General features: G+C 32.4%; 1 protein-coding gene across 2 annotated transcripts; it reads left to right on the top strand.

Moving 5' to 3' along the window:
• The first annotated feature begins 1,551 nt into the window (after positions 1–1,551).
• Positions 1,552–26,314, top strand: LOC111416369 (Fatty acid synthase 1). 2 transcript variants are annotated; one of them, XM_023048363.2, is made up of 7 exons: positions 1,552–1,619; positions 16,188–17,382; positions 17,440–18,713; positions 21,020–21,278; positions 21,335–25,408; positions 25,466–25,705; positions 25,766–26,314. In XM_023048363.2, the coding sequence occupies exons 2-7, from the start codon at positions 16,207–16,209 to the stop codon at positions 25,877–25,879; spliced, it is 7,137 nt and encodes a 2,378-aa protein (XP_022904131.2). In that variant the 5' UTR covers positions 1,552–1,619; positions 16,188–16,206; the 3' UTR covers positions 25,880–26,314. The 2 variants fall into 2 exon arrangements, with proteins under 2 accessions (XP_022904131.2, XP_022904132.2); XM_023048364.2 differs by lacking the exon at positions 1,552–1,619 and adding an exon at positions 10,098–10,333.

Genomic DNA, 26,314 nt, shown 5'->3' with positions numbered 1-26,314 from the left:
ATCTGTAATTTTTTTTTCAACATGATACACAAATTAACTATAACTACTTATTTAGGTAAATGTAGGGTAAAAATTTAATTTTAATCAATTTAATAAAATGAGGAAAGACGTAATCTTTTCTTTTATTATGTAAACGAATGATTTTTTTGAATTTGTTAAATTTTGGATTCATTAAATTGCATCGTTATCGTTTACACTTAAAATCTTCTAATTGATTCGATGAAAGTTTCCTATTACATAAATGTTATAAAATGTGAGAGTTGAACTTGACGAGTTCCGGTAATTTGACGTATAAAAAAGGAAATAACACTATTTTCTGGTCTAACACGACACAGATACAATCAACTCAAAACGCTCCCCGTTTTCTGACCTTGATACTCGTTCCTCCTATAGTTTTTTTTTGCTCTCTCGGCGCATTCCCTCATCTCGTGCCACGGTTTCTAAAATAAAGATAGCGTCGAGGATCACGCCATTTTTCGATGTGTATATCGATGTCCTCTACATGTTATATTAGGTAATATCACATAACACGATAATAATATGTACATATAACGTCGTTTCGATTTCAACCAAGAGTAAAAATTTGTTATTTGATAAAATTTTAATCGCAGCTATTAAGTGTTTAAAAATAAAAAGAAATCATTTGCATCTCATTTCAATGCAAATGGATTGATCAAGAAAAAGGATGGGTATAATGTATTGATTTAAATTTTTTTTTTAGGATTTGCTAGTGTTTATTTGTCGTTCATTTATATACAAAAAAATAAATTGCGCGATTCGCGAAGGTTTATTTACATTTACTATAAACACTTTCTTTGTAAATACGGATTTCTGGTTATTATTCATAACATGTGCGTACTTGTCACCTTCCCAACTCCTTTAAAAAATATAATTGAGTTAATAAAACTTGTTCGATTAAAGACAAAGTTATATAATAAAAAGGTACCTAATTAAAATAAAAATAATTTGACCTACACCGAAAATCAAAATGACCGAGATTAACTTTTTAAATGATGTATTTATGGTTCAAAGAGCGTAAGTCCGAGAATCCCGATAACGTAAATGGGGTGATCCTCTCGTAATCGCGAGGAAATTAATTATCACGACAGTTTTAAGTGTATATTTGCTTATAATGTGTAATCGTGTTACTGTTTTCAATGGATTCGAATTATGAATCAGTTTTTTTTAGATTTGCTCAATCATTGCGATTATTTTTATTCTTAATAAATTAATTAGAAAATAAATTAATGCATTAATCGCAAACTAAATTTGTTTATTTTAAATAGATAAAATGATAAAATAAAATCTTATCTACTTAGCTAATACGTATTAAAAATAAATAAATATAAACTATAATATTAGAAATAATAATGTAAAGAAAAAGAAATGTTATAAAAAATAATTTGTTTGAATCGCACCTAAACAAGTCCTTGAAGGATGAAAGCAAACATCTAAAAATAAGGGAAAATCAATAAAAGCGGCAAGTGTCACTTATCAGGGGTTTGAGGAAGCCATCCAGATCCAGTAATGAATGTGCCACAATCGATCGCGCAGGATAATTTTCAGCTATCCTGTTCAGGTGAACATATTTCGGATAATTTTCAAGGGGAAAGCTTCGAGTAAGTAATTTTAACTTTGTATTTAAACAGGCGATATCAATTTAAATAACCAATAAACAACACGTGTTTTTACAGTTAAATAATTACGAATATAAGTATTAATATACCGTATAAATATACAGGGTGATTCACATAAGAACCGACACAAAGCAGGGACATGTAGAGGACAATAAATTAAGATGATTTAACGTAACTTACCTCTATATTAAGTTGTACACCTGAGGAGTTATAGGTCTTCAAAGATGGCTCTTAAATTTTTAAAAAGTTCAATATCTTCGTAATACATTTAGCCCACATATACAAAAACGTATGCGTACGCTCTTAGTAACGAAAGGGTTAAAGGTGATGGTACCCTAACTACTTCATTTTATGTGGAATTTAATTCTAAAACTTTTCTTACTCTTATTATTTTTTAAAAAACTTTGTCGTTTTCATAGAAAACTTAAATAATTAAACCCACGTATTTCGTAATGTTGCTTAAAATAAGCGAAAATTCAGTAGTCAGCTATGAAATTGTACGTCAAACTTGACAAATAGGTTATAAAACCTTGTCGTCAAATAACTTTATAAGGTTTTATAACCTATTTGTCAAGTTTGACGTACAATTTCACAGCCGACTACTGAATTTTTGATGATTTTAAGTAGCATTAACGAAATTCTTTAGTTATTTGAGTTTTTTATGAAAACGACAATGTTTTTTAAAAAATAATAAGAGTAGAAAAAGTTCTAGAATTAAATTCCACATGAAATCAGGTAATAATCTGGTAAATCCACCAAAAGGTTAAAAAAATCTGTCAAAATTTAGGGGACCAGCACCCGTAATCAACCCTTTCAAATGCCTCAATTGGTCTCAACTTGCTTAACAACTTGCTCAACCAATTAATACCCTCGGTACACTCATAACGTATACCAAATTTGGTTTTTCTAACTTAATGTATTACGAAGATATTCAATGTTTTAAAAATTTAAGACCCAACTTTGAAGGCCTATAACTCCTCAGGAGTACAACTTAGTATAGAGATAAGTTGTGTTAAATCGTCTTAATTTATTGTCCTCTACATGTCCCTGTTCTGTGTCGGTTCTTATGTGAATCACCCTGTATAGTATTTATTAAAAAATTAAATTATTTATTATACAGAGTGGAACAAAAGTCTAAAATCGTCTAATTCCCTCTAAAATAACATTCGCTATGTTGCTAAATTTACCGTTTCTCTAATAATAAGAGTCATTTTGGAGTTTTAAATGCAACACTCTGTATATATTTCATTATGGGAACCTACTCTTCAATATGTTTGCAATATTTGACATTTGGCGTATTTAGATTTTGACATTAACACGTTTCAGTAAGTTTATGTGTTTTGAAAAGCTCAGCAAAGTATATCATTTCTCTACGATCTGATGGTTCTTAATTAAAAAGAACGAATTATTGTGCTAATAATGAGAGGGTACAATGACAAAGCTAGAAAAAAACGACATAAACGATATTTACTTAACTTTTCAGGAAACAAAAAAAAATGTTATATCGAATTATGTCGCTTTAACTGTTGGACGCAGATTTGAAAATACTGATAAGTAAAAAGTTACCACTTTGGCGTTTATGCCATCTTGGCTAGGCAGCGTCAATATACCCAAATCGTTCTTCTAGATAAGGAATTTCTCCAATTCGTCATTGCACAGCCTATAAAATTTAAGGCCGAGTCTTACCGCTCTTAACAAAAAATTGTGTTATATCTATAAGAGGGGTTGTGCAATGACGGATTGGAGAAATTAGCTATAACCCTTTGCTTTTCCCATCTTCAACCACCTAAACCTTTTGTCCCTATTGGATCGTCAAAAAACATTAAAAGAAAAACTAAAATATAAGGATCTCCTTCTACAAGTTTACAGTTTTTAGCTATTCTTTATTAACCATACTGTTAATATACGGCCAGCAATGGTATCAGGCATTATGTTGCCGATTTCACATGTCTCGATCCGCTTTCCACCAGCAGCACTTGAACATAGTGTACTCAGCATGATCATATTCAACATCCTTGTAAAGTGACGCGAGGCTGTTCACTTTTCCTATCTTCCATAAATATTTCTGGCGGTATCCTTGTTGTGTTAGGAACTAAATGGAGTAGAAATTAACCGTCAGTCATCACTCATCACATTCGAGATAAGCCCTATTGCCTACTAGGCAGCATAAGTGACTATTCTGTCTGGCCTGTTTGCAAGCTTCAGTCTGTTTAGCAATCTCGTAATTCAGTCTGTTGCCTTAGTATCATAGATTCTTTTTCTCTTCGTGGCCGTTAAATCGACCGGGGGCACAACGGCGACAATATGCACTACTGGACCAGACACGGTTTTGAAAGCGGTAGTACTTCTAAGGGCGCTTCTTCTCTAAGTAATAAATCATCTTCGAATATCGCTCGTCAGCTTATCAAACCGTACCTCATACCCATACAGCATAATAGAGCTGCCCACGTCTATCCAGAGTCTTCGTTTAGAAGCAGTTGGCCCTCCACAATTTACCATTATTCAGCTTAACATTGCAGTAACCCTTCTCGCTGTGTTGCAGACCCTTGGAGGGTGTTTCCGGAGGGTGAGTCTATTGTCCAGTGTTATTCGCAGGTACTTTAGAGATGTTCAGTTGGTAATTCGGGTGTTAGCAATTGAGAAAGCAATAGCCAGCGAAACGAGGAAAACGTTTTCAGACATTGCTAAACGGAGCACTCTATCATAAAAGACGTTCCAGAGTTCTGTATCCAGGGCAAATCCTTACGCGACTACACATGTCATTCGTTTGGTTTAGGGGCCTTCGATTATTGTGATAGTTTTTGTGATCCTCATGATTGATCTGGGGTAGGAAAGTCATTTTTCAGGGCTGTCGGAGTTAAAAGCATTGCATATGTCTAGAGTGGCCAAGACAACAATGGATCTAAAGTAAGTGTTTATAAGTTGGGTCTTAGCATAGGTGTTCACCCTCTTATAGCTTTAATAGCGTTGTTTGGCCACAGCGGCTTCTAGAAGAATTTCTCTGCTGAGTCTAGCAAGTAGAGGAATCTAAATGAGATAGCGCGTAATGTTTTAATCGTCTATGTTTCGCAGAAGACACCTTCACTTGGGCAGATATTAAACGCTACAGTTACCTTGAAGGCTTCAGGACCTGGATTTTTTCTTTTCATAGCTTTCTCTACGGATATCAACTTCTGATATCTTTTATGAATAAGGGAATACCGTTCGCACTGGCATGGTCCATTACGGTTGTTGCACTTACCACAGGATGGTCTGGGAATAAAGTGTCAACCAATATTGACATGTTTTCTGGTTAAGGGCTACGTTACATGATATTTGAAACTCCATTTATTAGTTTTTCTATTTTGTTAATTATATTAATATATTATGTTAATTACATACAAGGTTAGAAACGCTAGTTTTTTAAAGTGACAGTTCAACTAAAACGAACATAACCTCACTTATTATTTGGTTGTAAAATGTTATACAGCACGGTCATAAAACATAACTTATTGGATAATACAGCCGGTTTTTTTTAATAAAATTCTGACACTGACAACTAATGGGGTCATACACGATTTTTTTTTTATTATATTTTCTGAAAGTTTGTATAAAAATATAGTTACCGTTATTTTTTTTTTGAATATTTTCGAACAAAATCATTGTTAAAAAAATTGTTGAAAATTTATATACCCATTTGCGCTTTTAAAATTCCCGCGTTGATGACGTACGTATCCACCTTTGCGTCCCCTGCTCCCCGCTCAAATGCGAGAAAGCGATGAACATCATTTAGGTTGTATTGAAAAGAGATAGAGTGTTTGTAGGTTATGTTTATTATGTTTTGTTCATGGATGTAATAGAGACACTCTATTACATCCATGGTTTTGTTTTGACACTGTCACACCGCAAGCGCTATCTAACGGACAAATTAACTTGTTTTAGGCAGTGCGGTTCCTACGTCACAGAAAAGCCGCGAAATTATTTCGTTTGAATATTTGCTATTTTTCACTTCAAATTACGCAAAATATAAAATTGATCAAAATATTTCTTTTACTTTGTGTTCATGCATATACTTGCATATATCGTTTGACGTAAAAATTTTCTCTAAATTTAATAAGTGTGTATGACCCCATTTGAAAAATATAACAAAAATTAATTAAAATATTTCCTTTTTTTTTGTGATATTTCGATTAATTCAAGGAGGAAGAAAAAATACGCGATAAGCTTTGTGGTTTTGCGAAATTCCAATTTAAACCTTTATAAGACAGTTAAAGTTAATAATATTTAAGTCAAGTTTTGAGATAATTTTTTTTATGCTAGAAAAGTTTCGTTTAAACTACTTTTAAAACCGTATACACGAAAAATACACAAACAATTGTATTGTTTTTATCTATAATTAAAAATCTTAACGTCTGGGAACTCTAACAACGCTAACCGAAAGGTTGAAAGGTGGATTGGAGGAAATTGGAACGCAAACGATTGCTAAAAGTAAATATTGATTGTCGTTTTGCGATAATTGAGATTATCTATACATGTGGGGTTTTCCTCTGAAACAGTTTAATCAATATTCGCGTAGTTTTAAGCGGTAAAGAAAGTTACTTTGTGTTATACAGTGGTGGACAAAAGTCTACATACAGCATTGGACAAAAGTTTACATACACAGTAGTTTTTAACAATTAATGATGACGCTTCGGGATAAGGCTTAATTAAAATTTAAAAAAACCAATAATTCCAGTCATTTTAGTAAGTACAAAAAGCTTTGTAACTTCACTAATGTTAGCATTCAAAGGGAAAAGAAGGCATGTCTTGCTCAGGTGGCTAGTAGGGGTAATAGTCGTAATCTTTGGAAAAGTTTTCGAAATATGGGAATAATTAGTTTGAAGCAGCGATCAATACCTGATGGTCTTGGTAATGAGAATGTTATAAATGAATATTTTCTTTCAACGCAAGTTGAATCGCTGTGTGATGCCGATATGATAAATTACTTTGAGAGTCAAACTCTACCATCTGTCGTAAAGCAACTAAGTTTTGCGTATATATCTGAGTCGGGGGTCTTTGATTTGCTGCAGTCGATTAAAAGTAAAGCTGTAGGTCATGATGATAATATATCGTTAATATATATAACGATATTACCATATTGTTATATAATTAATTATTGTTTGGAAACATCGATATTCCCTGATGCATGGAAGGTAGCTCTTGTTACTCCAGTGCCTAAACTAGCTAACCCTTTATATCTTAATTACCTTAGGCCTATCAGTATTTTATCTTCCTTATCTAAAATCTTCGAAAAATTTATTGCAGGACAGCTGTTTGAGCACCTTGAAAACTTTAATCTTGTGCATCATGAAACCCTTCCGTCAACTCTGAAATTTTCATGACTTTCGGAACAAACTATAAAACTTTTTGAGAGTTATCTGGATCATCGTTGTCAAACTGTGAATTTAAGTGGGAGGTACTCGAATGTGGGTATGATTTTGTCGGGGGTTCCTCAGAGTTCTGTCCTTGGCCCTATTCTGTACCTAGTTTATACTGCGTATCTACATAAAGTTTTACGATATTGCAAAGTTCATATGTATGCTGGTGATACCCAATTGTAGTTCCCATTTGATATCACGGATATGTTGGATTCACAAAATAAAATCAATCTGCTAAATTAAGCTTGTCTATTAACGCGGCGAAGTCGTTAGTATTGGTCTTTGGGCATAGGAATGCTGTTACCATGCTAAAGGCAAACTTGAGGGTTGTAATTAAATGTTGTTGATGATGCTCGGAATCTAGGTATAACATTGGACTCAACTTTAAGGTTCCGTAAACATATAACCCATCTTCTTCAACATGCGTACTCCACACTTAAACTATTGTATAGCAACAAGCACTTACTGAATCAGCGTATACGATCTCACCTTTGTGATGGTTTGGTGTTATCAATTTTTAATTACGGGGATGCTGTTTATAATTCGTGCCTTGATAGTTAGACCTTCCTTCGCATACAGCGATTGCAAAACTCAAAGTAGAATATCTCATGCACTGCAGTGAGTTGGCTGGTTGGACATGTCTCGCCGGAGATTATTACATAAAGCTTATCAAACCACACTATCTCTATCAAAAAATGACATGTTCTACGCCGGCATGCCCTATCTATACCGAAACATAACTTTCAAATTTTTAAGTGCTCATTTACATATTGCATTGCAAATGTTTACAATTTGATTCCGGATTCGTTTAAGAGACTAAGTATAGGTGGTTTTAAGAATGCATTAAAGTCTTTTTGTTATGACGAACAGATTCGGTGAGCTTTGCTTGATTGGGAGTGTGAATCGGACGAGATGAGGCATCATATAACTTTTTTTGTTGCTTTTTTTAGTTATCTTATTATTCTGTCTCTTTTTGTTGTCAACTTTTTTGTTGTTGGTTTCTTATAAGTATTTTTCTTTTCTTTACATTTACCATATGATACTTTATATTTAATTTGATTTTTTTTTGTTATGCATTTCAAAAGTTTTTTTTCATTGATGCTTTTTTCTTTGCTGGGCCGATGAATAACAAGTACTGGGATCTTCTCAATACATTGACTCAGTCCAAGTTAATGACAGTAAACTGTTCTTTTCTTATTTACTTTGCTTTATTTGTATTTCTGTAAATGTCATCAATAAATAAACTAAAAATAAATTATTAAGTCCATGTAACTCAATATTTCTGAAGAAGGTTGCAACATGGCATCCGAATCGCTTAATTTCGGGCTTAACCCGAAAGTTTCTAGGTCTAGTGTTAGTTCTAATCTTAGTTTAATTAACACCAGCCGTGAAAGCCTTCGTACTTATATCTTTTCAATAATTAGATTGACGAGGAACGGGCTTAATGAATCGCCCTCGTTGATTTCCTGGGAAACCAGGATTTCCTTAGCGACCTTGTTGTCGGTGTTAATCTCCTCAATTAGCTGTATCGGTTTCTTCTCCATCATAAGTGGAGGCGTGACGTCGCAGTCTCTTCTGGTTCAGATTTCTTACACATTCCTCTGCTATACTCTTATGGTCATTTCCTATATTTGCAAAATTTAATGTTTGTTTGATGTATCAATTATGGGTCTATATCCTCTTGTACCTTCTTCGATGTAAATGCTGGAAGTTCGTTGAATGTTTGCATAATTCCTTATATTTTTGATATGTCTAAATTCCAATAATGACATCTTTTTGCCAGTATGGAAATACAGTACGTCGGCACTTGCAATAGTTTTATCAATTATGTTTGTAAAAACACCACCTCTTCTCTGTATTTTAATTATTGATAATCTTTATTAATTTTTTTTGTGAATAAACAAGTAGGTATTATATCTCTAATCAATCACACTGTAATAGTAATGTTCTATTATCTTATTATGTTTTACAAAAATCTTATAATTCAATGCTGACTTTTAAAAACCATGTAAAAACTTCTAACTTGCATTTATTTATATAAAGTCGTACTAGTTTCGGGGTTTATCATCAGCGACAAAGTCAATGAAGCTATAATAGGTGTAGACTGAAAATCAAATGAAAATAAAGCATTTTGCTATCTGATGGATAAACAAAATGAAGATAAAAGATCAAATAGGAATAGCGACGTTAAAAAGTGTGGAATGTTAAAAATTAGAAAAACGAGTAAATCTTTAAGATGTCTTGGTGGGATGAGATGAGGCGAGACTGTTGAGTCTCAGCTTCATTGACTTTGTCGCTGATGATGGGGTAACCCGAAACTAGTACGACTTTATACAAATAAATGCAAGTTAGAAGTTTTCACATGGTTTTTATTTGATTGAGGGATAACTCTTTCAATTTCATGTAGACTTTTGTCCGTCACTGTAATTTTTTTAATTTTAAATCCGAATTAAAGTAAATTGACGTCATTAGGAACCGGCTCAATGAATACTTTTAAATTTCTATGGTTTGCATCATTTTTAACAATTTTTACTTTGCAAAAAAAAACGTTTTAGCGAAAATAATTTTTGATTACATAATGAGTCATTTTTTTACCACCAATAGAAGTCTCAATAAAAGAATTTGATGGTTTTTAACATTTAGTACACTTTTATTATAGTGAATACTAAATTTTCTATGGTATTCTCAACTTTTTTTATAAACAAAATTGTTCTTTTAACGATTTATGTATTTTATTTAATACGGTTGCCTTGACAACTAAAATCCCGATTACTTAACACACATTCGAACAGCTGACCCGTTACGATCGACGCCTAGGCGTCTGTGATTCAAGATTAGGTCTAAGGTCACGCTTCTCATTTGTTTATTATTTTTTTTTGTTTTTATAAATTTGATTCCGAAATAATTTGAAGGTTAAATAAAAGTGTAGCATCGCGTCCACGCCGACGCCGCCTCTTTGGCCGGTGCCTAACAAAAGTCTATCGACCGTTTTCAGGCCGATGCCTCACGAACGGGTGAACCACGCCATCATCCCATTGGCCGAAACGCCATGGTCTGACATGGGACCACGTTCCGCGGCAAATAAATTACAATCGCCAAAAGTTCTAAGGAATAGTCGACGAACGTTCGCGAAACCGTACGTTTCTAAATTAATTATTTCAAATCAGAAACAAGATTCAACATTAAAATAAACTATTTATTTCACACTTTTTAATTTAAGTTTAAGTTGTGATTAAATGTTTAAAATTATATTAAAACATTTAATTTAAAATCAAGTTTTTATTGGATTTATTGGTTCAGGTGAGTTAATAATATCAATATTTAAAATAATTCTTTTTTGTACTTATTGTGTTAAGAAATTATGAATCATTTATGATTAAATAGCAAAATTTGCTCAAAAATTAATTTGTAAGCATTTTGTTAATTATATGGGTCAATGGATCAAAACAATGGTTTAAAAATATGTTAAATTTTTAAATAATTATAATTTTATTCGACTCGTTTAAACACCCTGTATGTTGGCTTAATTTAATTTATTTCATCCAACAAAAAAATATTCAAATAAAAAAATAGGTGAACGTCCTCCATTTTCGATGCTCTAATTGTGACCACGCCGTGTAAAAAAAAGTCTTTACAATCTATTATACAGGATGTTTAAAAAAAATTAATAGTTAAAATTAAATGTCAATTAATTAAATCTTTAACATTGCGATTAATTAATTAATTACATTGAAGACCGGTTATAACCAGCAACTAAGAGACTGAAAAATGCAACAACAATTTTTTTTTTCACTTTTATAATGAAATTTTTATTTTACATCATTTTTAATTTGACGTTTAAATTGACGTTTCTCCAGAAGATGTCAACATTGAAATTGGTAGTGAATAAATAAAAGTTTTATTTTAAAAGTGCTAAAAAGGTTTTAATTGCCTTCAAAGTATACGATGAATAAACTAAAAACATAAATATAGACAGGTTTTTGTCAATTTTATTTACTTAATGGATATTAAAACTACCTAACTAAACATCTAAACTTAAGTGTTTTTGAAGTTAAAAAATACTCCAACCTCAAACGTTTCTTTATAACCTCAAAAAGCTTCATTTCTTAATTCATAAGCGAATCGGAGAAAACAATTTTTATCTTTATGAGATTTTCAAGAAACGAACTGAAAATGAAATTAAAGATAAAAATTGTTTTCTCGAAAACTTTTAGGAAATAAGCAATGAAGTTTTTTGAGGTTATAAAGAAACCTTTGAGGTTAGGTTATACCAAATTATAAGCTTCCAGTATGATAGCTTTATTTTATATAACATTTTAAACATGACCGATTAATTTGACGTTTGTTGAAAATAGTATTAAAGTTAAAAATTGTTTTTTCCAAAACTGTTAGGAATTAAGAAATGAAGTTTCTTGACGTTATAAAAGAACCTTTGAGGTTAGGTTATACCAAATCATAAGCTTCCAGTATGATAGCTTTATTTTATATAACATTTTAAACATGACCAATTTAATTTGACGTTTGTTGAAAATGGTATTACAGTTAAAAATTATTTTCTCCAAAACTTTTAGGAATTAACAAATGAAGTTTTTTGAGGTTATAAAGGAACCTTTGAGGTTAGGTTATACCAAATCATAAGCTTCCAGTGTGATAGCTTTATTTTATATAACATTTTAAACAAGACCGATTTAATTTGACGTTTGTTGAAAATAGTATTACAGTTAATAATTGTTATCTCCAAAACTGTTAGGAATTAAGAAATGAAGTTTTTTGAGATTGTAAATTATCGTTTGAGGTTAGGTTATACCAAATTATAAGCTTCCAGTATGATTAGTTTAGTTTATATAAAATTTTAAATATTACTGATTTAATTTGACGTTTGTTGAAAATGGTATTACAGTTAAAAATTATTTTCTCCAAAACTGTTAGGAATTAAGAAATGAAGTTTTTTGAGGTTATAAAGGAACGTTTGAGGTTAGGTTATACCAAATTATAAGCTTCCAGTACGATTAGTTTAGTTTATATAACATTTTAAATATTACCGAATTAATTTAGCGTTTGTTGAAAACGGCATTAAAGATAAAAATTATTGTTTTCTCCAATTCGGTTAGGAATTAAAAAATGAAGTTTTTTGAGGTTATAAAGGAATGTTTGAGGTTAGGTTATACCAAATTATAAGCTTCCAATATGATTGCTTTAGTTTATATAAAATTTTAAATATTACCCAATTAATTTGACGTTTGTTGAAAATGGTGTTACAGTTAAAAATTGTTTTCTCCAAAACTGTTAGGAATTAAGAAATGAAGTTTCTTGAGGTTATAAAGGAACTTTTGAAGTTAGGTTATACCAAATTATAAGCTTCCAGTATGATTAGTTTAGTTTATATAAAATTTTAAATATGTTTTAACTTCAAAACTTCTTTTCTAGGTTATGTTTAAAAGTAAAAAATCCAATTTTGGAATATTTATTGCAAATTTTCTAATAAATTTAATGGCGAAAACAGTTCTTTGATATCCCTTTTAGTTTTTGAGAAATCAATCTTCAAAATTAACCTAAAAAAACGGATTTTTTTAGTGTTGAGTTCAAAACATCTTTTCTAGGTTATGTTTAAAAGTAAAAAATCCAATTTTGGAGTATTTATTGCAAATTTTCTAATAAATTTAATGGCGAAAACAGTTTTTCGATATCCCAATTAGTTTTTGAGAAATCATTCTTTAAAATTAACTTCAAAATTCGCATCAATATTTTCTAATTCAGCAACAAATTCAAAATTTTCTTGGTACTCATTTGTATAAATAAAATAAAACAAATTTTATAAAACAGAAAAGTGACATCAACCAGAAGTAACACATAGTTACTATATATTTATGCACGGTATATAATTTATGATTATAATTGATAATCTTTATTAATTTATTACATTTTAATCATTTTATAACCGAATATTTCGATTTTAATATAATTACTATAAATCGATTAAGCTTATAATTATTACAATTTCATTTGTGCATAAATAAAGTAAAAGCGAACTAGAACCGCAGATCAATGATATTTAACAATGGTCAATTAACCGATACAATAGTACATTAAAAATTTAAATTTATTCATGTGCGTTTATTACGCATTTCCAAACAAAAAATGTTTCATAGAAAAGTTCTACAAATGTATTTCTCAAAATACACAAAAATGCTTTTTGAATTCGCATAAATTTGTTTCTGTTTTTGTATCGTTTTTATCGAAAGTGAGTAAATATCGTAACCGTTGGATAAAAAATGTGAAATAAGTAATCACATGTAACATGATTATAGGAAATTTAAACTATCAATTAAATGTTTGTTGCAATTACAAAATTTCTTAAGTAATCAATACTGCGTTAAAATCGTTTAAGATAAGTAGATGATTAACTAAGCATTGAATTTGCGACGATAGAATGCATGTATTGACGTCATATTAAATAAAAAGCGAAGTCAAATTTTCCTTTACGGAGGAATAATGATTTTTTTTTGTAATAATCTACTTTTAATGGGATCACGCTTTAACATTGATATCCGATTTCAAGGTTAGAGTTCAATAAAAAACAATAAATCTTTATCAGGAGTGATTTTGTAGTGGAAAATAACAAAAAAATATGGAAAATGAATTAATTATTATTAATTTTGTAAATAAATTTTCATGTGTAGTTATCATATTCTCTAATCAACGCTTAACCTGGCGTTAATCGAATGTTAATTTAAGATTAAGGTAACAATAAATTAAAAATGACTTTTAAATGAAGTTTAACATAACGTAGAAAAGAGAATTTGAAGTCAATACTAAAACGTGTGTCAATTGGTGATATTTTTAAGATAACTTTCAAGATTGATTTCTTAGAAACTACCCCAGATATCAAAATACAATTCAACTTCAAACGTTCCTTTATAACCTCAAAAATACTTCATTTCTTAATTCCTAACCGATTTGGAGAAAACAATTTTTATCTTAATGCTATTTTCAATAAACGTCAAATTAAATCGGTGGTATTTAAAGCTTTATATAAAATAAACCAATCATACTGGAAGCTTATAATTTGGTATAACCTAACCTCAAACGTTCCTTTATAACCTTAAAAAGCTTCATTTCTTAATTTTTAACCGATTTGGAGAAAACAATTTTTATCTTAATGCTATTTTCAATAAACGTCAAATTAAATCGGTGGTATTTAAAGCTTTGTATAAAATAAACCGATCATACTAGAAGCTTATAATTTGGTATAACCTAACCTCAAACGTTCTTTTATAACCTCAAAAAATTTCATTGCTTAATTCTTAACCGTTTTAGATTGAAACAATTTTTTTCTTTCATGCCAATTTCAACAAACGTCAAATTAAATCGGTCGTATTTAAAATTTTATATAAAATAAACCAGTCATTATGGAAGCTTATAACTTGATACAACCCAAGTTGGGTTGGGTTCTGATGCTTAAATAGCTCTGACTTTCCGCATACATAATTATTTCCACACAAGGTAGAATAGAAATAGTGATCACCGAGGCGGTTGGGTTTGACCCATAATTTAAATGGTTCCTGTTTTTCCCATATTAATTGATTTTTATAATATTTTTTGCCCGGTCCTTTCTTCTTTTGTGCTATTTGATGAGCTTCTTCAACTTCTAAACTACTGACCATATTATAAGTTAGGTTAGGACGTTAGGTGCTTTTTCAACTTCTAAACCACTGACCATATTATAAGTTAGGTTAGGACGTTAGGTGCTTTTATATTATAACAAATAATAGCTGTAATTCATAATTTAGAATATAATTATTAGAATTGAACGCAATTACCTGTGCTTTTTTCTCGTCTACTGGGTCATTGGTTTCCAAATATCATTCATTAATTCAAATCAGACATTTAGATTTTTGACAGTTGAGAATTGACAAATGACAGCCAACTCAGCAGATTGATTTTCTGATGACGACAATAATTTGTAGTCAAAAAATGCTCATCACATAATAAAACTTATAAATTCCTCAAAATAAATCCAATTTTCGTTAAATCCTCAACTGTTCCTCATATTAAATGTTTATCGTCAAATTTGGGGAAATTTCTTCAAGGTTGGCAACACTGAACCCAACCTCAAACATTCCTTTATAACCTCAATAAGTTTCATTTCTTATTTCCTAAAAGTTTTGAGAAAACAATTTTAATGTTTAATCTCATATTCAAGAAACGTCAAATTGAATCGGTGATATTTAATATTTTATAAAAAAGAAACTGGTCAGTCTGGAAGCTTATAATTTGGTACAACTTAACCTTAAACTTTCCTTTATAACCTCAAAATATTTCAATTTTCTAATTGCTACCAGTTTTGGCGAAACATTATTATCTTTAACCACAGTTTCAACAAACGTCAAATCGATGGTGAATAAAAAAATTGTTGTTCTATTTTAAATAAATGTTGATAAGTTAATGAACAACTTCAAACATCCTGTATATCTTAAATCGATTTTAGTTTCGAGATTTTTGTTAACGTACAAAAACAGAAATTACGTTAAATTATAATAATTGAATTTAATTATCGTGTGCGTTTGCCGATCAATTCAAGTAGGTGCACGAGTTTTTTCATGGTGATTCATTGGTTACAAATTGGTGTAAATAAATTGATCGATACGGTATAATTATTAGTAGACGACTTTCAATTATACCCGTTTTTTTTCTCACAATCAACATAATTTCGACGTTTATATAAATATAACGTTTATTATTAGTAACTTCGATTATTAATAACTTGGAAATATTTCCAATTAACGATAAAGTTAAAATAAAGCATGTTTTTAATTAATTTTATTCTTTTTATATATTGCAAGAAGATAAATTACGATAAAACCATGTAAAAAACATATTTTTCTTATTTTAGTTTTAATAAATATTAATTAAGAAATTTTAAACATTTAATACAACACATAGCTGGTTCATTCCTCAACACCAGACGTAAAATTAACGAAATTATTCAACAAAAGCCAATTGTACCTACCATTGTACCTTCAATTGGAAGATCTCATTGTTGCTTTTTCTTCTCGTAAAACATAAGTACATCCTCCAGTCTCGGTTCGCATCGTTTCTCGAACGCGTCTCAACCTAATCGCATCGTCTTCAACAAAATGTTTTTTGATTTCAGATATACAAAAAGACGCAAAATGCCCGCCAGAGCACCAGATATGCAACAAAACGGCCAAGTGCACGAACTCATCGACGATGTCGTTATTACCGGGATTTCGGGTCGTTTTCCCGAGAGTAATAACATGGAGGAATTTAGACAACAACTTTTCGACGGGATCGATTTGGTGACAGACGACGAAAGACGATGGCCTTCCGGTTTGTATGGTTTGCCGACGCGTACCGGGAAATTAAAAGACATCTCTCATTTCGACGCGACGTTTTTTGGTGTTCACGCCAAACAAGCCCATGTTATGGATCCCCAATTAAGATTATTATTGGAGTTAACACACGAAGCTATCGTTGATGCTGGTATGAGCCCCGCAGAATTAAAAGGATCAAAAACTGGGGTGTTTATTGGAGTATCTGACAGTGAATCGTCTGAGTATTGGACGTACGATCCCGATAAAATTAATGGATATGGTTTAACCGGTTGTTGTAGAGCTATGTTCCCAAATAGAATCTCATACACATTTGATTTTAACGGCCCAAGTTACGCCATTGATACTGCTTGCTCAAGTAGTTTATTCGCTTTTCAACAAGCCATAACAGCCATAAAAACGGGTCAATGCGATTCGGCTATAGTCGGCGGGGTTAATCTTCTTTTAAAACCAACATCTTCTTTGCAATTTCACCGCCTTGGGATGTTAAGCCCACAAGGGATGTGTAAAGCTTTCGATGAAAGTGGTAATGGGTACGTTCGGTCGGAAGCTGCCGTTGTCGTCTTTTTGCAAAAAGCTAGTAATTCAAGAAGAGTTTATGCAACAGTTTTAGGGGCTAAAACTAATACAGATGGGAATAAAGAACAAGGGATAACTTACCCATCGGGGAATATGCAAAATAAATTAATGAAAGAGGTTTATGCCGAAGCTGGGGTGAGCCCTTACGAAGTATCTTACGTTGAAGCCCATGGTACTGGTACAAAAGTAGGCGATCCACAAGAAGTAAACTCAATTGCAGAACTTTTTTGTAAAAATCGCAAAGGATCTTTACTTATTGGATCGGTTAAAAGTAATATGGGCCATTCTGAACCAGCTTCCGGATTATGTTCCATGGCTAAAGTTGTTATAGCAATGGAATCGGGTTTTATCCCCGGAAATTTGCATTTTAAAAGCCCCAATCCTGATATTCCAGCTTTAAACGATGGAAGGTTAAAGGTAAAAATCAAAATAATTTTATCATATAAACCAAATTAATTATTTGATTACATTTAGGTTGTAACAAAACCCGAACCATGGAACGGTGGAATAATGGCAATTAACTCATTCGGTTTTGGCGGTGCAAACGCCCACATCGTTTTGAGATCCAATCCAAAACCAAAAACGACATGGCCCATGGGACCTTTACCGCGAGTAATTGGAATTTCCGGTCGAACTGAAGATGGGGTAAACGAATTTTTGGATCAAATCGTCACCCATAAACAAGATGAAGAATTTTTATCGTTAATCGATCAAGTGCATTCCTTAAACATTCCCGGTCACTCCTATAGAGGTTATGCTGTGCTAGGGGACGAAATTACAAAAGAAATATCGCAATTACAAGGTGATAAAAGACCCCTTTGGTACGTCTTTTCCGGGATGGGATCCCAATGGCCGCAAATGGCAAAACAATTAATCGAAATTGAAATATTTAAGAACTCCATCAAAAAATGTTCTGATGCTCTTAAACCAAAAGGAATTAACTTAGAAGATTTGCTTATTAACGGCACTGATGCCACATTCGATAACGTCTTAAATTCTTTCATATCAATCGCTGCCGTACAAGTGGCTTTAACCGATATTTTAACAACAATTGGTTTAACTCCTGATGGTATCGTTGGCCATTCTGTAGGTGAAATTGGTTGTGCTTACGCCGATGGAACTTTAACAGCAGAACAAGCAATATTAGCCGCTTATTCAAGAGGAAAAGCCATCATGGAAAGTAACTTAAATCCTGGTGCAATGGCCGCCGTTGGATTATCATGGGAAGAATGCAAAAAACGTTGCCCAAACGATATTTTCCCCGCTTGCCATAACAGCGAAGATAGCGTAACAGTTTCCGGACCACCCGAATCTTTAAAGAAATTCACCGAACAACTTCAAGCTGAAGGAATATTCGCTAAAGTTGTTAATAGTTCTGGAACAGCTTTTCATAGCAAGTACATCGCCGAAGCTGGCCCAAAACTGCGCAAAGCTTTAGATGAAATAATACCAAATCCAAAACCGAGATCATTTAAATGGATTTCATCATCAATTCCTGAGGCGCAATGGGGATCGCCGTTAGCACAAATGAGTTCGGCTGCTTATCATGTTAATAATCTTCTTTCGCCGGTTTTATTCCACGAAGCTATTCAACATATTCCTAAAGACGCTATTGTTGTTGAGATTGCCCCACATGCTTTATTACAAGCTATTTTGAAAAGAGCTTTAGGTGGAGATTCTACTAATATTGGATTGGTCAAAAGAGGACATTCTAATAATGTTCAATATTTGTTATCAAATCTTGGGAGGTAAGTTAAATTATGTTTTAACACTTTTGAGAAACTCGTTATATTTTTTCTGCCATCATGTAAAGTTCAAAACTTTTCCACAATTTTGACTAATAGTCAACCTCAATTTACGGTAAATTCAGTCAGTTCGCGAATTTTCATTTTTGACAATCAAATAACCTACATTTTTTAATTGACACTGGAGCTGACATTTCGGTAAATAAAAAGAAAGTGCTGAAAAGTGACTAACACTAGATTAACTTTAGTTATAAAACTTCTGTTATATGATAACTAACTTCAGGTTTAAAATGTCAACCTCAATTTTGACATATTTGTAATCTTCATTAAAAATCCTTTAAAATGAGTACAAGCACGACATATTTATCTTCAATATTAATGAAGTTATGGTCAACTTCCGGTTAAGAATGTCTACGTCAATTTTGACATATTTGTAATCGTCGTGAAAAATCTTTTAAAATGAGTCCAAACATGATACGTTTAATTCCAATATTAGTCGAGATATAAGCAACTTCCGGTTTGAAATGTCAATGTCATTTTGACATATTTTTAATTTTTATAAAATGACTTAATATTTGACACAAAAACAAAAATGTAATAAAAAAAATAAAAAATTAAGGTTGGTATTAATATGTAAAAATTAAATTGCTATCTTCATTGTTGCTAACTTCGGGTTTAATGTTTTTTATTCTAACTTTTTTGTTTTTTGAGATAAATGCGTCATCTTTGGACTCATTTTAAAGGTTTTTTAATGAAGATGACAAATATGTCAACATTAATAGTTGAAAGATCGAAGTTTTTGATTTTTTGAGATAAATGCGTCAACTTTGGACTCACTTTAAAGGTATATACGCTCTGAAAACGCACACCTAAACCCGATACTTTGATCTTTTACATTGATCTATCATCAATCTAAGGTTAATGCCATAACCGAATTTCCAAAACCAATCACACTTAAACAATTACAGCGATTCTTAGGAACGATAAATATCACAGATTTTTGCTAAACATCTCAAACATTTTAGCTCCTTACATCATTTATCAAAAACACTTTATTCACAAAAAATTAAATCAATCGCTTCCTGGACACATCATCACTATATTTCTTTCACTACAGCCAAGGAACTTTTATCAAAATCCATCACTTTAACCCATCATCACAAGCTGCTCTTTCACTGGCGACAAACGCTTCAAGTAAAGGCATGGGAGCAGTTTTATCACAGACTATAGACAATAAAACATAATCTTTAGCATTATCTTCAAGCCAAATAAATTATTCAACTTTTGATGGAGAATTGATAGCAATTTAAATTCTTTAAACAATTTTTGCATGGACAACAATTTCTGGTTTACACTGACCAGAAAAATTAAGGTGGAAAAACTCTACGTCAGACACGATTAAAGGAGAATCAAACATTGTAGCGGACACCTCGTCCAGAATAAATATTGATTCTCTAAATTCGCAGTACCGTGACACACAAAGTTTAAAAAACGCACAATTTAATGATACAGAATTAACACATTTACTAAACAAACAATACTCAAACACTACTAAATAATACCTATCGCAACAAACAACATCACATTCAGATGTAAAACTTTGGTGCGACCTTTCAACAAATAATTCTCGAACATACATACCACAAAAATTTCGTAAAACAATTATCAACAAATTTCACAACTTAACACATCCTGGTATTCGCGCTACTACGCACATCATTAAAACACATTCAGTTATGGAGAAAAACACACATTCTGTGCACACTACATGTACGAATTATCCCATTAATAGTACAGTATTATTCACTAAGGTTAAGTTTATGTTAGAAGCGTAGCGGGTGGCATAATTAACCTGAGTGAATAATAGCTCATTATATGTGAGTAGAATACTATACTTTGTCCACGACTACTATCGCAATTATTCCATAAATTAATTTTTTTAAATAATTTTTGGAATAAAGTTTAAACGTCAATGTGACACAAATTCAATGTTACCAACTGTAACTAACTTCACAACAATTTGTCAAAATTAAATGTCAATTTTATGAAACGTCATTTTTTTTACGAAAATTAATTAATTTATGCTTAAATCATACGAAATTATGAATCATAAGGAATTTGTTTACGCTTTTTTAATGTCAAACTTTTAAAAAGTCCTAAAAAAATTAAATTACATTGACGTTTTTTGAAATTTTGACAGTTAATCTGTCAAGTTGCCAAGATACCACAGTTACATCTTAACTATTAATACTTTATGTTCCAATATTTAATTTTTAAACTTAATTAATAAAAATTATTTTAAATTCTAGAATTTATATGGCTGGTGGTCAACCTAAATTAGGAAATTTATACCACACGGTACATTTTCCAGTTGGAAAAGGAACTCCAATGCTTTCATCAATGATCAAATGGGATCATTCGACTGAATGGGCCGTTGCAAACTTTTCTGGAAAAGGTTCAAAATCAGGCGAATTAATTGTAGACGTTGATTTAAGCAAAGAAGAGTATCAATATTTATCGGGGCATGCTATAGATGGAAGAATTTTATTCCCCGCAACGGGTTATTTGGTAAAAATTAAAAATGTTTTGATAAATAAATTTTTAATAATTTTATTTAATTTCAGACATTAGTTTGGAAAACTTTCGCAAAACTCCACAACGCAGATTTCGAAAAATTCCCAGTTATATTAAAAGACATTCAATTCCAAAGAGCGACGATAATGCCAAAAGAAGGCTCAGTAAAATTCTTAATAAACATATTCGAAGGATCGGGAGAATTTGAAATATGCGAAGGAGGCTCAGTTGCAGTTTCCGGGAAAATATTTAAACCAGAAAACATCGAAAAAGAAACTTTAAATTTATCCCCAAAAACATCTACAGATAACGATTTATTAAATTTAACAACCGCTGATATTTACAAAGAATTAAGATTGAGGGGATACGATTACGAAGGTCTTTTTAAAGGAATCACCGAATCCGACAACAAAGGATTAAACGGGAAATTAAAATGGAGCGAAAATTGGATTAGTTTAATGGACACCATGTTGCAATTTTCAATTTTGGGACAAAACACGAAAGAATTATATTTACCAACAAGACTCCACAAAGCTGTAATCAACCCAAAAGCTCTCTATGATTACTTAAACGACGAACAAAAAGACATCCCTGTGAATATGTACCGAAATATCGGAATTATCCAAATTCCCGGCGTTGAATTAAGAGGCATGAAAGCAAGTTTAGCCCCTAGGAGACAACAAAGTCAATCACCACCCAAATTAGAACGTTATCAATTCGTTCCATATGAACAAACCGTATCAGCTTTTACTTATGACAAAGCTAATCAACAAGCTTTAGAAATTTTAATGCAAATCGTTAACGAAAACAGCGCGGGGGCTTTAAAACTTAAAATCGCCGAAGTTGGTTATGCAAAAACCATAGAAACATTTTTAACCCCTAAATTATTAGATATCCTCGAATCAGAACCAATGTTATCAGTAGATATGACAATTATCACTTCAGGAGGTGTAGACACCTCTACTTTTGACTCAAAAGGAATCAAAATCGTCCAAAAAGATTTAACATCATCAGCAATCGAACAAAACGCTCATTTGGTGATTCTCCCTGATATTCTCATCAATGAAAATCAATCAATTTTAGATAACGCTATAAATTCGTTAAAATCAGGCGGATTTATCATGATCGAAGGCGCAAATGAAATCAATAAAAATATATCCCAAAAGAATTTAGTTGTTGTATCTCAACAAAAAATTGCTTCAAAATTATACACTTTATTAAGAAAATGTGTTGAAATCCCCGAAGAATACACAATCATTAAAGTAAGCGAAAACAATTTTGATTATGTTGAACCACTGAAAGAAGCTTTAAAAGATTCTGAATCATCAGGAAAACGTATTTATTTAATAAGCGAAGGTGAAGAACTTAACGGGTTAATTGGAATGATGAATTGTGTTAAACAAGAACCAGGTGGTGTACACGTTCGTTCAGTATTTATCCAAGATAAAATTGAACCATTTTCGCCAACATCTCCTAAATATATTTCGCAATTACAAAAAGACTTAATTCATAATGTTCTTAAAAATAAAACTTGGGGATCGTTTAGACATCTCTCAATCGATCAAATCAACGATGCTGGAAAATTACAAGTTGAACACGCCTATATTAACACAATGATTCGAGGTGATTTATCAAGTTTAAGATGGATTGAAGGCCCCCTTGCTTATTACAAAGACGATAATCCCAACGTTGAGTTATGTTCTGTTTATTACGCCCCATTAAATTTCCGAGACATCATGCTAGCAACTGGAAAACTCCCACCTGACGCGCTTCCCGGAGATTTAGCAGGACAAGATTGCATTTTAGGTTTAGAATTTTCTGGGCGAAATTCCGAAGGAAAACGTGTTATGGGGATGGTTTCTGCGCGAAGTTTAGCGACGTCGGTTTTGGCGGATCCTCACTTTTTATGGGAAGTACCTGAAAAGTGGAGTTTGGAGGAAGCCGCGACTATCCCGGTTGTTTATGGAACTAGTTATTACGCTTTGGTGGTACGTGGTGGGATGAAAAAAGGAGAATCGGTTTTAATCCACGCTGGAAGTGGAGGTGTTGGACAAGCTTCGATTTCAATCGCTTTGCATATGGGTTGTAAAGTTTTTACAACCGTTGGAAGTCAAAGTAAACGCGATTTCTTAAAGAAAACGTTCCCTCAACTCACAGACGATCAAATTGGTAATTCCCGCGATACCAGTTTTGAGCAATTAATTATGACCGAAACGAATGGGCGAGGAGTTGATTTGGTTTTAAATTCGTTAGCTGCGGAGCAATTGGAAGCTTCAGTTCGTTGTTTGGCTATCGGTGGGAGATTTTTAGAAATTGGAAAAGTCGATTTATCGAATAATTCGCCGTTAGGGATGAGTATTTTCCTTAAAAATACAACGTTCCATGGAATCTTATTGGATGCTTTATTCGATTCGAACACCCCAGAAAAGAAAGAAGTGATGAGATTAGTTACTGAAGGGATTTCGAATGGGGCTGTCCAACCGCTCCCAAGTACAGTTTATGCAGAAAACCAAGTTGAGCAAGCGTTCCGATTTATGGCATCGGGGAAACATATTGGAAAAGTTATCTTGAAGATAAGAGACGAAGAAAGTCGCGGACCACAACAACCGAAACAAAAATTAGTTACTGCTATCCCAAAAACTTACATGCATCCAGATAAAAGTTATTTATTAGTCGGTGGTTTGGGAGGTTTCGGATTGGAATTAGCTAATTGGTTAATTCTTCGTGGCGCAACTAAAATTGTTTTAACATCAAGAAGCGGCATTAAGACGGGTTATCAAAGTTTGTGTATAAGAAGGTGGAAAGACCTTGGAGTGAACGTTTTAATATCAACGGCTGATGCAACAACTGAACAAGGCGCGAATAAACTTCTTGGAGAAGCTTCTTCTTTAGGACCGATTGGAGGCATTTTTAACTTAGCCGCGGTACTTCGAGATGCAATGATGGAGAACCAAACGGAAGCCGATTTCAAAACGGTTACAAAACCAAAAGTGGACGGCACTAAATATCTTGATATCGTATCGAGGACTTTAGCCCCAGAATTAGATTATTTCGTGTGTTTCTCATCGGTTTCTTGCGGAAGAGGAAACGCGGGGCAAGCAAATTACGGACTTGCAAATTCAGTTATGGAAAGAATCTGCGAAAATCGACATAATTGCGGACTTCCAGCTTTAGCTATTCAATGGGGTGCTATTGGTGATGTTGGACTTATCCTCGAAACAATGGGAGGAAACGACACCGAAGTAGGGGGAACTCTCCCACAAAGAATGTCATCTTGTCTTCAAACAATGGATGTGTTTTTACAACAACCCAACGCTGTCGTTGCAAGCATGGTTTTGGCAGAAAAACGAAAATCATCCGGAAGTGGAAGCGAAATAAGCTTAGTTGATGCGGTTGCTAACATTTTGGGGATTAAAGACACCAAAAATCTTCCATTAAACTCATCCCTCGCCGATTTAGGAATGGATTCGTTAATGGGTTCGGAAATAAAACAAACTTTGGAGAGAAATTACGATTTGGTTTTAAGCGCACAAGAAATTAGAGCTTTAACTTTCGGGAAATTGGTCGATTTATCTTCGGGCGAAATCGTCGTTTCTGAATCATCAGAAAAATCAACATCCAACGATCAATTACAATACGATTCAATCACAGAAATTATGCCAAGCAAATCATTGATAAAAATGTCGAGTAAAAACACCGATAACAAAATGACCCCAGTTTTCGTTTTACATCCAATCGAAGGGGTTGTTAACGCTTTAAACGAATTAGCGAAGCAAATTCAAGCACCCGTGTATGGGTTACAATGCACGAAATCAACACCGCTAAACACAATCGGTGAATTAGCTGGTTTTTATATAGACGAAATCAAAACTGTGCAACCAAAAGGACCTTACACGTTAATTGGTTATTCTTTCGGGGCTTGCGTAGCTTTTGAAATGGGGGTTCAACTCGAAGAGAATGGGGAGAAAGTTAAATTAATGTTATTAGATGGATCGCCAGCTTATGTAGCTACGCATACCGGAAAAGCTAGAACTCAAAAGTTAATTCGCGGAGAAGCTAGTGCGGAACAAAGTGAAGCTTTAGTCTATTTTATTCTCCAATTTAAAGAGATTGATCAACAAAAGGTAATAATAAGAACGTTTTAAATTTGATTCATATTAATTAAATTTTTTTCCAAACAGACTGTGTCTGAGATGTTATCCCTAAAAACTTGGGAAGAACGTTTAGCCAGAGCAACCCAAATCCTCTCCGGATCAACTCCTTTCCCAAGCGAACAATTAGCGGCAGCAGCGGCTAGTTTTTATTTTAAATTGGTGGCGGCCGATAAATATAAACCAACGAAACAATTTCAAGGTGACGTTACTTTAGTGAGGGCGATTGATAATTATGTACAAATGGGGGATGATTATGGTTTAAGTGCGGTAAGTGATTAATTAATTGATTTTTATTGAATCCATTAATTGTTTTTTTTATTTTTATAGGTGTGCAAACAAAAAGTATCAGTTTTACCAATAGAAGGTAACCACAGATCGATATTGGGCGGACAAACGGTACTAAAAATAGCCGATATACTTCACCAATCGATTGCTGTTTAGATAAAGTAATACTAATTTGTTTTTAAAGTCAACACACATTCCTAAAATCTCCACTTCACGTAAAATACTCTCAAAAAGAATTGCAGTCCTATGCGTAGTTTGTTTTAGTATTCATACGGCTGTTAGTTTTTATTTTAATTGTTTTTTTATTTAAGTTTTAACCATTGTAAATATTAGTTTGATGTTTCTTTTTTGATAGGCTGATAGTGAGTAATTAGTTTATTTTTGTACTGTTTCGTTTCGTTTTATTTTTTTTATTGTGTTAATTTTAAGGGACTGATCTATTTATTTTTGTACAAATATTTAATTCTATTCATTGAAGTGAATAGGTGGTATAATAACTATAAAAATTTGTTTTCTTTGTGTGATTTGGTATCATTACGATTAAAATATATGTATGGTGTATATAATCAAAATAAATAATTAAGAATCTTA

This window comes from Onthophagus taurus, chromosome 1 (assembly GCF_036711975.1).
Source record: "Onthophagus taurus isolate NC chromosome 1, IU_Otau_3.0, whole genome shotgun sequence".
Taxonomy (NCBI): Eukaryota; Metazoa; Arthropoda; class Insecta; order Coleoptera; family Scarabaeidae; genus Onthophagus; species Onthophagus taurus.
Note: the sequence above shows the minus strand (reverse complement) of the source record. Positions and strands in the feature narration are given on the sequence as shown.